This window comes from Magnolia sinica, chromosome 5, assembly GCF_029962835.1.
Source record: "Magnolia sinica isolate HGM2019 chromosome 5, MsV1, whole genome shotgun sequence".
NCBI classification, from domain to species: domain Eukaryota; kingdom Viridiplantae; phylum Streptophyta; class Magnoliopsida; order Magnoliales; family Magnoliaceae; genus Magnolia; species Magnolia sinica.
Genome location: NC_080577.1, coordinates 109,688,524 through 109,699,947, shown reverse-complemented (window position 1 = coordinate 109,699,947; position 11,424 = coordinate 109,688,524). Strand labels below are relative to the sequence as shown.

The window sequence follows — 11,424 nt, the reverse complement described above, 5'->3', positions numbered from 1 at the left end:
TGTCGCGTCATATCAACGCTATGGATCATTGAACCATGGCCCACTTGTACAAACTGAAAGCCTGAACGTATTGTACAATCTCTTAGGTGAATCGCATCGTATCAACGCTTTCGTGCACTGAACAATGGCCCACTTGTACAATCTCTTGGACCGAGCATTGTACAGCTCATTTTTAACCATTTTCATGTGTACCGTCCTTTTCAAGGGCCCCGTTCATATGGAAAGGATATTCCATTAATCTGAGTTTTGATGGAGAACCATCCAACTCCCTCAATTGACAGTCTGGATTCACTGCTCACATCCACGTGTCAGGCACTCGGCTGCAAATGTTCCACCACCAGACAGGGCAAAAGCCACATCTTTAAAGGTGGAAATATGACATGCTTGGGCCGAACATTCGCGCCATTTTTCAATAACCAGGAACTTCGACTCGGCTAATTCAGTCAAGGAGTCAAGACTCGAACGAGTCAACTCAGTGAGTTAACCTGGTCTCGTTAATTTTGGTTTGGTTTACCGAAGAATATGTCAAGTCCAACTGGTTGGACTGTAAGTTAGGGTCCACCTAGTGGATAGTTTCCAACCTTTTCATGTGTATGTGAGATCCAACCCTTCCAATAGGTTGGCCCCATCATGAGCATCATCTTACTTAAAAATCTGCCATATTCACTCATCAGGTGGACCACACTTGTATTTTTTATTTATAATGGTTGCATAATGTTTTCATGGTGTGGCCCATTTTATGAGTAGAGACTGCTGATTTTTGCAGCAAATGATATTCATGGACAGGCCAACCTATTGGAAGGGTTAGATTTCAAGTGCAATTAACTGATTAGAAGTTATCTACTGAGTGGACCACACCTGTAGCCCACCTAGTTGGACTTGAAACCATTTTTTAACTAAAAACTTAATAATAATAATAATAATAATAATAATAAAAGGAAAAATTCCTCAGGAGTGCCATAATATTGAGAGTTAACGAAAAAACACATTAGTAGCTAAAAAGACAATTTTACCCTGATTATTTTTCACATTGGCACCATTTTGTAGTGGACCATCATATTTCTTTGACATGTACATCCACAGCATCCATCTGTTTTGGCCACATTTTAAGACGTGAGACAAAAAAAAAAAAAAATTTGAAAATGAAAAAAGGAAAATTCAAAACTCAAGTGGACCATGCAAGATATGTTGGGAATTGGACGAACACCGTTGAAACATTCTTGGGACCTAGAGAGGTATTGGATTAGGATGATCTGGTTTCCTCCTTTAATCTCCATGTGAATGACCAAATGAATGGTTTGGATCGCATGGTAAATGGGTTGGGTAGCTGGATTAGGCAAGTCATGCAATAGGTTTGAATTTTGTACCGTACGAGCTTTCTTCATTAATGGATAAAAAGTTAGGTGTTTATGTACGTAACTTTTAAAACAGGTAGTTTTTAGGAAATATTTTAAAAATAGACATTTATATGAAAATTTCAAAAAAAAAAAAACAAAAACAAAGTGTTGCCAAAAGCCAAGAGGTCGGTGGCAGGCAGAAATTAGACGTTCGAGAAACAGGTTCTTTTTCGGAAATATTTTATAAGATATGCATTTATAGGAAAAAAATCCAAAAAAGAAATAAGAAATAAACCGTTGCCAAAAGCCAAGAGTTCGGTGGGTGGGCAGAAATAGACTTTTGAGAAAGAAGATTTCAACGGCCTATATCAACCAAAGATTCAATGGCTGACACCTTCCAATCTGACAGGACTTTTGTAGGGCACCAGCTGGAAACTTAGGACCGTTCAAGCTGTGTGGTTGCGGGTTCAATGGCTAATACCCTCCAATCTGAGAGGAGTTTTGTAGGGCACCAGCTGGAAACGTAGGACCATTCAAACATTGTGGTTGTGGGGCCCACCAGAGAATAGTTCTGATCACTGGATTGTGCAACGTTATGGGGTGCCTCGTGCGCTGCCATCCATTATCTACGAGAAGCATTACCATAAGGAGTTCCTGACCGTCCATTCATGAGGGGCCCATGTATATGTATGGAATGGAGATCTGACCTGTCCTGGTAGGCCCTGCTATCAACAACCGGTTTAAAGTATGCGTGGCCCATTGATCAACCGGCTAATATCACTCGACCAACCAACGTGAAATTTGCAACCGTGTGGGCCCATCATGGGTTGGACACAAATGGACGGTCAGGAAGGCCTGACTGACCAGATAAGCCACAATTATCAAAGAACCATGTCCATATGTAAGAAAGACCCACAATAATATATTTGAATGAAGGCTAAAAGGCTCATGGACTGGGCCTGTTATGATGTGGCCCATTAAATAAGTGGGCTGGGCCTGATCTAGGGCATGCATAAAGGCACAACATCAGGCCAGCCAGCTTCTTCAGGCCCATCCAGTCCATTGCCGTAGTAACAAACTAACAATCAGGTTAATCTCAGCCGTACTAGGCCCGGACCCACAACTGGGCCATTGTCATCCTTGATAACGGATCAAGCAGGCACTGATGGCCCATTACATATTCCCATATTCCCAAGGGAGCCTCCCATGAGGTGATTGGGCCATCTGCACGAATAGCTGATGTTTTCCAATAAGATGCACCTTACCTAGAAACTGCTACATCCATCCACGTACGATGTACTATTTTAACGGTGTGGATTGACTTCCCATGTATGTTAGATGGTTCTCTCCAACTTAAAGGCCAGAGGGAAGCTAGGCCCGTCGATGGGCCTGACTGCGGTCTATGCAGACCCAGCTTTGACACCAGCAAGCTGTTTGGTGTTTGGGTCCAGCAAACCGCGCCCGGTTTGGGCGGACGCGGATTAGCTACTGACAGGTTGAGTAGCTAGACTGCCACTGAAGTGACGTCACCTAGTTCTGTGGGTCCTACCATGATGTATGTGTTTTATCCACACCGTCCATCCATTTGGAGAGATCATTTTAGAGCATAAATCAAAGAACGACGTAGATAAAAAGCTGTAGTGGACCCACTAAAGAAAACAGTGGAGAAAGTGACATCCACCGTTCAAATATTCCTAAGATCTACCGTGATGTTTATTTGAGATCCAACCCGTTCATAAGTTAAAAAATACATTAAAAAAGGGAGAAAAAAATATCAGCTTGATAGAAAACTTTTGTGGCCCTTATAATTTTTTAATGGTGGGCTTCACTCTCTCCACTGTTTTCTTTGGTGGGGTTCATGAGCTTTGAATCTGACTCGTTATTTGGTTCATACCCTAAAATGGTCATCTCGAAATGGATGGACGGTGTGGATACAACACATACATCATACTGGGACTCACAGAACTTGGTGACGTCACTCAGTAGCGATTTTCGCTACTGAACCTGTCAGTAGCTAATCCGCGTCCGCCCAAACCCTCTCCTTTCCAGACGCGAATTGCGTCCTACCTCCGTCCGTCTCCAGCTGGGAACAGGCAGGAGCTTTGAGTGGCCACTGTGATGTATAGGTCTTATCCACACCGTCCATCCAGTTTTTCGTATCATTTTAGGATATAATCTCAAAATTGAGGTAGATAAAAGATATGTGCACCACACCACAGGAAGCAGCGGTGATAATGACTCTCACCGTTGAAACTTTTCTTGGGCCCACCGTGATGTTTATTACCATCCAACCTATTCATAAAGTTACAAGGACCTGGATGAAGATAAAACACACATATCAGCTCCATCCAAAACTTCTGTGGCCCCCAAGAAGTTTTCAACGGTAAGAGTTTAATCCCCATTGTGTAGTCCAGATATGTTTTTTATCTACCTCAATTTTTATGTTATATACTAAAATGATACCAAAAACTGGATGGACGGTGTGGATAAAACACATACATCACGGTGGCCACTCGAATCTCTTGCCCGTTCTCAGGCGTGCGGGGGTAGAACGCAATCCGCGCCCCTCCTTTCCTGCCCAATTCAAGTTCTCTCCCTCCTTTTCTCTTCTCTCTCTTTCACTCTCATAGCTGCTCCCTCTCTTCCACTGCAACGGCTACTGGCTCTCTCTAACTGTCACAAATACATCCTTTATAAAGGCGGTCGAAGGGGGAGCTTTCATTCGAAATTTCATTAAAACGCTGTGTTTTCAAAATCATCGATTTCGGGGATTTGGATTATCCCCAAATGCCTCTGAATCCTCACTTCCAAACGAACTCTAAAATTTCTACCCTTGTTGGAAAAGAGGGGGAAAAGAAACAATGTCTTCAATACGCAGAATGCTTCGGCCTAAAATCAGAATTCAAAATTCAACCGTCCAATCCCCTCCTTCCCTCCCCAATTCCATGAGGCCCACCGATGATCTTATCAGATCCTACTGCAAATCTGGCATGATCGACACCGCCCTCTCTCTCCTCCATAGCACTCTGGAAACGGCCTCATCATCCAAGCCTTCCATTTCCTCTTTCAATTTTGTCCTGTCGTCTCTGGTAAAGACTAGCAGATTCGAACAGACAATATTTCTCTTCGATTCAATGAAGATGTCTGGAATTCAACCTGATGTTGTTACAATGAACATTTTGATGAATTGCTACTCTGAAATTCTCCAGTCCAACCGTGCACGCCAGGTGCTTGATGAAATGCGTGCCCGTGGCTATGCGCCCACCATCGTCACCTTCAACACCCTTGTCAAAGGGCTGTGCAAGGAGGATAAGATTAGTGACGCCCTTCAGGTTTTACGCGAGATGAATGAAAATGGGCCAGCCCCAAATGATCGGACATTCTCAATTTTGATTGATTTTCATTGCAGTCGTTTGAATTCGGAGGCAGGTTTGGGGCTGCTGAAAGAAATGTTGCATTTGGGATTGGAACCGACATCGATTACATACAACAATGTATTGGCTGGATTGTGTAAGGAGGGAAAAATTAGCACAGCGAAAACAGTTTATTTGAAGATGGGTAAGACAGGGATCAATGCGAATGTCCAAACATACACCGCTTTGATTGACGGGTTGTGCCGGGAGAAGATGGTGGGCCAAGCCAAACGTCTCTTTTACGAGATGTCAGAGAAGGGTCTTTCTCCGAACGTTGTTACATACACTGCTTTGATTCATGGGCTTTGTGCTGAGCGGCATTGGCAAGAAGCAACAGCAATGCTTCACGAGATGCTCGATCACGGGCTCCACACAAATGTAGTCACATACACAGGCGTCATCAGTGGACTTTGTAAAGAGGGGAGATTAAATGAAGCACTGAAGCTTTTGGATGTGATGACCCAACAAGGATTAGACCCAAATGAGTTCACATATAGTACGCTGATCAACGGTCTTAGTAAAGGAGGGAGGCTTGATGATGCTGTTGAGATCTTCCATCTTATGGAAGAGAGAGGGATGGCCATAAATGTGGTCACCTACAACGTACTGATTAGTGGGTTCTGTAGACTCGGGAAGATGGACGAAGCCATGAAGCTTCTACATGAGATAAATGAGAAAGGTTCCAAGCCTGATGTGATTACATATAACACATTGATGGATGGGTTTTGCAAGATTTGGCAGATTGAGGCTGCAGAGGAGCTCTTGTGTGAGCTTGAAGGACAAGGGCTGAAGCCGAATGTGGTGACGTATAATACATTAATGCATGGTTTCTGTAGGGCGGGCGATCTTGGGCGAGCCATTGATCTGGTTGAGGAGATGATTGGCGAGGGACAAGAACTCGATGTGATTACATACAGTATACTTATGGATGCGTTGTGCAAGTCTGGGAGGCTTGAAGATGCAGAAAAATTGTTGCATCGGATGAATGAGAATGGGATTGAAGCTGATGTTGTGACATATTCATGTATTCTAAGTGGGTACAGCAAGAATGGGCAGTTGAAAGAGGCCAAAGAAATTCTCGAACGGATGATGGAAAAGGGCCTTCGACCGAATGTGGTGACATATAACGTAATTTTGCAGGGATTCTGCATGAAAGGTAAGATTGAAGAAGCGGTGAAGGTGCTCCATGACATTGTTGCAAATGGCATTGCCCCATCTACAGTCACGGTCTCTCTTTTTCTTGAGAATGTTTGTAGGTTTGGGCAGCTTGAGAAGTTCTCGGAACTGCTTCCGGCCATTTGTGGGAGGAAAGAGGAGGTTGGAGATCGTGGCTATGCTGAATTGATGGATGTTCTGTCTAAGGAATCTAGTAGAATGGCTGATCGATCTCATGCTTCAATGTGAAATTGGTGTTACACCAAACTGATTGATTGGTCAAGCCAGGTTAATGTAATCAGTATCAGGTACCTCTTCAGTTACATGATTGAGAGCAAGTTGTAGCTGTGGATAAGCAGGAGAAGAAAAAGAGAAAGTGGTAAGAACATGAATCTGGTGGTGCGATTGAAAACAGGTGACAGCAACACCAAGTTCTTCCATCACATAACTAATGCAAGAAGAAGAACTATTCGCAGTCGCAGTTCAGTAGTTAATGACGAGACTGTGAAAGAAAAGGAAGAGATTTGCAATGCAACCATCAATTTCTTTTCAGGCTTATTTTCGGATGAGGGTTCGGTTCGGCTGAGGCTTAATAATCTTCCCTTCATTCGGATTAGTGAGCATGAGGCAGCCTGGTTGAGCAGGATTTTTATGAGGAGGAAGTCTTAGAAGCCATTCATAGCCTTCGTAGGGAGTAGGGACAAATTCCAAGTCAAGATGCTTTGCCATCACTTTTTTCCAAGTATTCTAGGAAGTGGCCAAGAGAGATGTCATGGCGTTCCTCTCAGAATTCCATGATAGGGTAGATTATCGAAGGAGATTGGCATATCGTTTATCGCTCTTATTCCGAAGAGAGAAAGGGCCAAAAGCTTGAAGGATTTCCCTCCATTAGCCTCATTAGCAATCCTTCTGGCCAAGATTCTAGCATCCAGGCTTCGGAAATTGCTAGGGGGAGTCATATGGGAAGCGAAAGGGGCTTTTAGACAGATTTTGGATGGGCCCGTCATTGGGCATGAGTGCAACGACTCTAGATTTAAAACAAAACAATGCAGTAATCATTTGCCAGCTAGATGGAGGAGAAAATTTTGACCCTTCCAGAAGAACCTCTTGAATTTAAAGCTACCGCGTGATACTAATAGACATGAATAGAGTACATTTGACCCACTTATGAATCACATGCCATCTAACACATACTTTCACCGTGAAAAGTGAGAATTTACTCACCTCTAGCTCAAATTTTAGATAGTATATTGTATTGATAGTCGGACAGATTATTTGGGAAAATTCAGTTGTTCTCCTCTCCTGGAGGTGACAAAGGAGGGAACACCACTTCGCGTGGTTTCTCTCGTAAGGTATTGTCCCTACTCATGGACTCAATTGTTTCTTGTAATTATCAGTTCTGTGTGTATTTTTATCGCCAAGAAAACAAGGGTTGTTATAGATGTTAGCATTACAGCTGCAAAAATATACTCGAGAATAGGGACTCATTTTTTCTTGTAATTATCGGTTTCAAATATTGCATATCAGACCCATTTATTGCATGGATTTACAAGCATGACACCGTTTAATAGCCTAATTTGATTGTATTTGTGATGCAGGGCATCTTCATGAGCTTGGACTGGGAAAGGACGCTAAAAAGCATGGATTTACCGATCTGATGACACTAAAGCATGGGACGGACTCCAGGGGACCAAGATCAACGCCAGAGATCCAAGAGAATTGAGAAATTGAAGCTCAAGTGGCCCGAAAGTCAGCCAGAATGCAAGATCATAGGTTTCTCACCATCCGTTTGTCCCGAAATTTCATATACGGCCTGAAGAATATAAAGTAACCGTACACGTCAAATTTCAGCCCTCGGATCACTATGGAAGTGCCCCAACTAACAGATCAGCCCATAAAACCATTGATTTTGGGCCCGCCTGCTATCCAGATATACTTGAAATTTGGTCTCAACCTATTATCTGTGGAGACAAGACGGATGGACGGAGCGGATTTCTCACGAACATCACAGATTTACTCTGCATGTACAGCGCGTGTATATGATGTACAGCGCCCGCGCCGCACCGGACGGTCAGCCCGGTCAAAGCCGGGCTGACCCGAGCCGTCTTCCTCGCAAAGGCAGCACCCAACGCTGTCCGATCGTTTTTTTGGATCAGTGGGCCCCGTCCATCATTCAAAAGAAAGATCCTAACCGTCCATTTGATCCGTAGGATGGCTAAGACTCGTGCCTAGGCGTCCTTTTAGTCCCATGCACACAAACACACGCAGATTGCATAAAAACGCAGGAATGGACGGTGGGAGCAAAGATCGCATGGGCCACACCGAATCCAACATGAAGCTAGCCAAATCTTAGTGGTTTTTCGAGGTGGATCGAATGGTCGGAGTGGATTCTACACCTTGTATCAAGAGATGGTCCGCCGACCATCACAGCGCTCAAACGCGCCGGCTGCGGTGAATTGTTGTGGGCCACCCTCTGAGATGATCGGTCCAATCTGGACCGTCTAATGGACTCCAAAGAGGCCTGTAACCATCACCTAGGTGGAAAAATTTCAAAAGACAGTTTAAGATTAGTTTGGATTGTTTAAACATTGGACGAACGGCGGCGTGGTAGATCAGACGAGCCGCATCAAAAGACAGCCAAAACCATCTATTTTCAGTGTTTTTTTCAGCAAGCGTTCAATAGACGGAGTGGATTTATCAAAGTATAAGCGATGTGGGCCCCACCATCCGAACAACGCAAATACGTTGCGTTAGCTGTTTACGCAGTCCGGGAAATCCGAAAAACAGAGGCTACGCACACCTCCAGCAGGACTCTCTCCAGTCGACTCCAAGGCCTTATAAAAGGGGCAGCTACGGCTTGAACTGGGGGAGGACGGGAGAGTGTGAGAGAGAGGCAGCATTCAAAGGGAGAGAAGCTTGGGAACGTGGATTGGTTTTGGTGTTGCTGTGCACAAGAGTGCGGCTGCTGTTTCTCTTGGTCAGGGAGCTGAGGCATCGTGTGAAGGACGGTGAGATCAACAGAGTTTGGTTTTGAAGGAAGGAAGGAAAGGAAGAAAAAGAAGAACTAATCCTCTTAGCTAGGGCTAAGAGGTGAAGCCTGTAGCAAGATGGGAGAACCTACTTTATGCCTTTAATTTAAATTTCTAAACTGAAGTTGATATAGTTGATTATTAAAGGAATATTTTTCTTAGTTTTTAATGGCATATTGTGACTGAAATGGGTTGCAATGGCTTTGAATATTCCTTTCCTTTTTATGTTTATGAAGTCAGAACCCTGTTGTTCATCATTGTCCCATGGGCATGGTAGGATGACGACACCCTACCTTCATGGCATGTTGATTGATTGATAATTAGTTTAATTTCGTTGTTTGCTTTGTCTCCCGGGGGTGATGGAATCCACTCTAATTCATACACCTTTCATCTCATAAAAACTATATCAAAGGAAGTATGTTGAATTCTTGAGACAGGCATAAGATCTCCCGATCTCTACAAGTGGATCCTCCAAATCCCTAGTTTCCTACTCTGAATTCCTTAAAGTTTTAAATAATTATTCCACAATTATTTCCTAAATTCTATTTGGTTTAGATCACATCTTAGTCTAGTTCTAGTTCTATTTTGTTTCAGTCCCTGTGGATTCGACCTCGGTCTTACCGAGTTTATTACTACATCACAACCCCGCACTTGGGGAGTGAACAAGTTTTTGGCGCCGCTGATGGTTACGTTTTTCTGAAATTAATTAGTTTTAGAATTAGGATAAGATTAGGATTTTATTAACTTTAGTTTTAGATTTTTATTTCTATTTGATTTTTAGAACTAACTTGTTTCCTGTTTTGTAGGATCCTGACATAAAATCTCTAAATTGGTAATTCTTTCTTAAATTCTCTACTTTTTCTTTTTATAGAATTAGGGTTTAGATTTTAGAAACTTTCTAATTCTAGTATCCTCTGTTCCGTAGGAAATAGTTTATTTTTAGAATTTAGGTTATTTAGAAATTGACTTTCTATTTTGGTTCTATTAACTTTCTAATTCTAACACTTTTTGAATCTAATTCTGTTTCTTAATTTATTTTTAGGATTTTTGTTTAGAAACTAACCTTCCTATTTTGTAGGCCTTTAAGATAGAAATCTCTATTTTGGTACACTCCTTCCCTACTCTCTATTTTTCAATTTTCTTGTAGTAATTTACTTTTTAGTTTAGGCTTTCCTAGTTTACTTTAGAAATTTCCGTTTTTCTTTAAAGAATACTTTCTTTTAGAAATTACTTTACTGTTATTTTTCTTTTAAAGTATCGTTTCTCTCCTTTATAGAATCTAACTTATTTTTGTTTTATTTTGCAGGTCCTTAACTTAGGAGCCTCAATTTGGTAATTCCTTTCCAATTCTCCCTCTCTTTCGTTTTAGATTTTCTTTTTTCCTTCCTTAGGATTAGGCTGTGAATTGAGGGCTGCGAGTGTTTCATGCCCAAGTGGGCCCGTGACGACACTCGACGTCTCTTGACTGAAGGAGGAGTGGTTGAGGGGTTGACTATCCATCGCAGGATTAGACACCGCTCGAAATCCCCTGAGTTAACTGAGATTGTGGCTGAAGACCAACCTCCTCTACTTCCACCCAGGGTGGAGGATAACCATGATGAGAATGAGGTGCAACAAGCACCCCCGCCTCGTACTCTACGAGATTTTCTACAACCGGCGGGAGTGAGTACGCCCTCATGCATGATTTTTCCTGAAAATACAGGACAAATGGACATCAAGCCAGGAGTTATCCAACTCCTTCCCAAATTCCATGGACTTGAATCTGAAAGTCCATATTTACATTTGAAAGAGTTCGATGAGATAATAGCTACATTATGTTTTCCTAATGTATCTGATGATACAATTAGGCTGAAACTCTTTCCTTTTCCTTAAAAGAGAAAGCTAAGGCGTGGTTACATTCACTGCGTCTAGATCCATTGGCACATGGACGACAGCAGAGGGAATTCATAAAAAATTCTTCCCACACCATAAAACGATTACCCTCGGAAAGCGATCATGAACTTTGCCCAAAAGGAAGATGAAACATTCTTTCAATGTTGGGAAAGGTTCAAAGATTTGGTCGATTCATGCCCACAACACGGATTTGAAACGTGGCGCATTACAAATTTTTTCTATGATGGTGACATCTTCCATGCGCCAAATGGTCGAGACAATGTTAATGGAGGTTCATTAATAAAGATATCGCGAGGTATGGGACTACCTCGATAGTTGTAAAAACACAATCTTGGGACTATTACCCAAAGTCGAAAACCACGTCTAGGCCGACTCAATTAAAGGAGAAAGGTGGATTATACCTCTTGAAAGAAGAGGATGATCTCAAGTGTAAAGTGACTACGCTCATAAGGAAAGTTGAGGCCATGGAAGGAAAGAAGGATAAGGTCAATGAAATTGTTTGCGGAATCTGTGATTGCAACATTCACACAACTGAAAACTGTCCTACAATACCGCCTTTCGAGGAGTGTTGAATGAACAAGCCAATGCCGTAAACAA

General features: G+C 42.5%; 1 protein-coding gene and 1 non-coding gene across 2 annotated transcripts; one reads left to right on the top strand and one right to left on the bottom strand.

Annotated features, from left to right (window-relative positions):
- Nucleotides 1-3,967: 3,967 nt before the first annotated feature.
- LOC131246663 (pentatricopeptide repeat-containing protein At1g63400-like) lies at nt 3,968-7,345 on the top strand. Its single transcript, XM_058247014.1, has one exon. The coding sequence runs from the start codon at nt 4,199-4,201 to the stop codon at nt 6,152-6,154; it is 1,956 nt and encodes a 651-aa protein (XP_058102997.1). The 5' UTR covers nt 3,968-4,198; the 3' UTR covers nt 6,155-7,345.
- Nucleotides 7,346-10,912: 3,567 nt separating this feature from the next.
- LOC131247485 (small nucleolar RNA R71) lies at nt 10,913-11,018 on the bottom strand. Its single transcript, XR_009171776.1, has one exon. It is a non-coding gene; the product is annotated as a small nucleolar RNA R71 (small nucleolar RNA).
- Between the last annotated feature and the right edge of the window lie 406 nt (nt 11,019-11,424).

Bases quoted from the DNA above. Each gene is read 5' to 3' on its own strand.
- LOC131246663 (XM_058247014.1), top strand. From the start codon at position 4,199: ATGTCTTCAATACGCAGAATGCTTCGGCCTAAAATCAGAATTCAAAAT.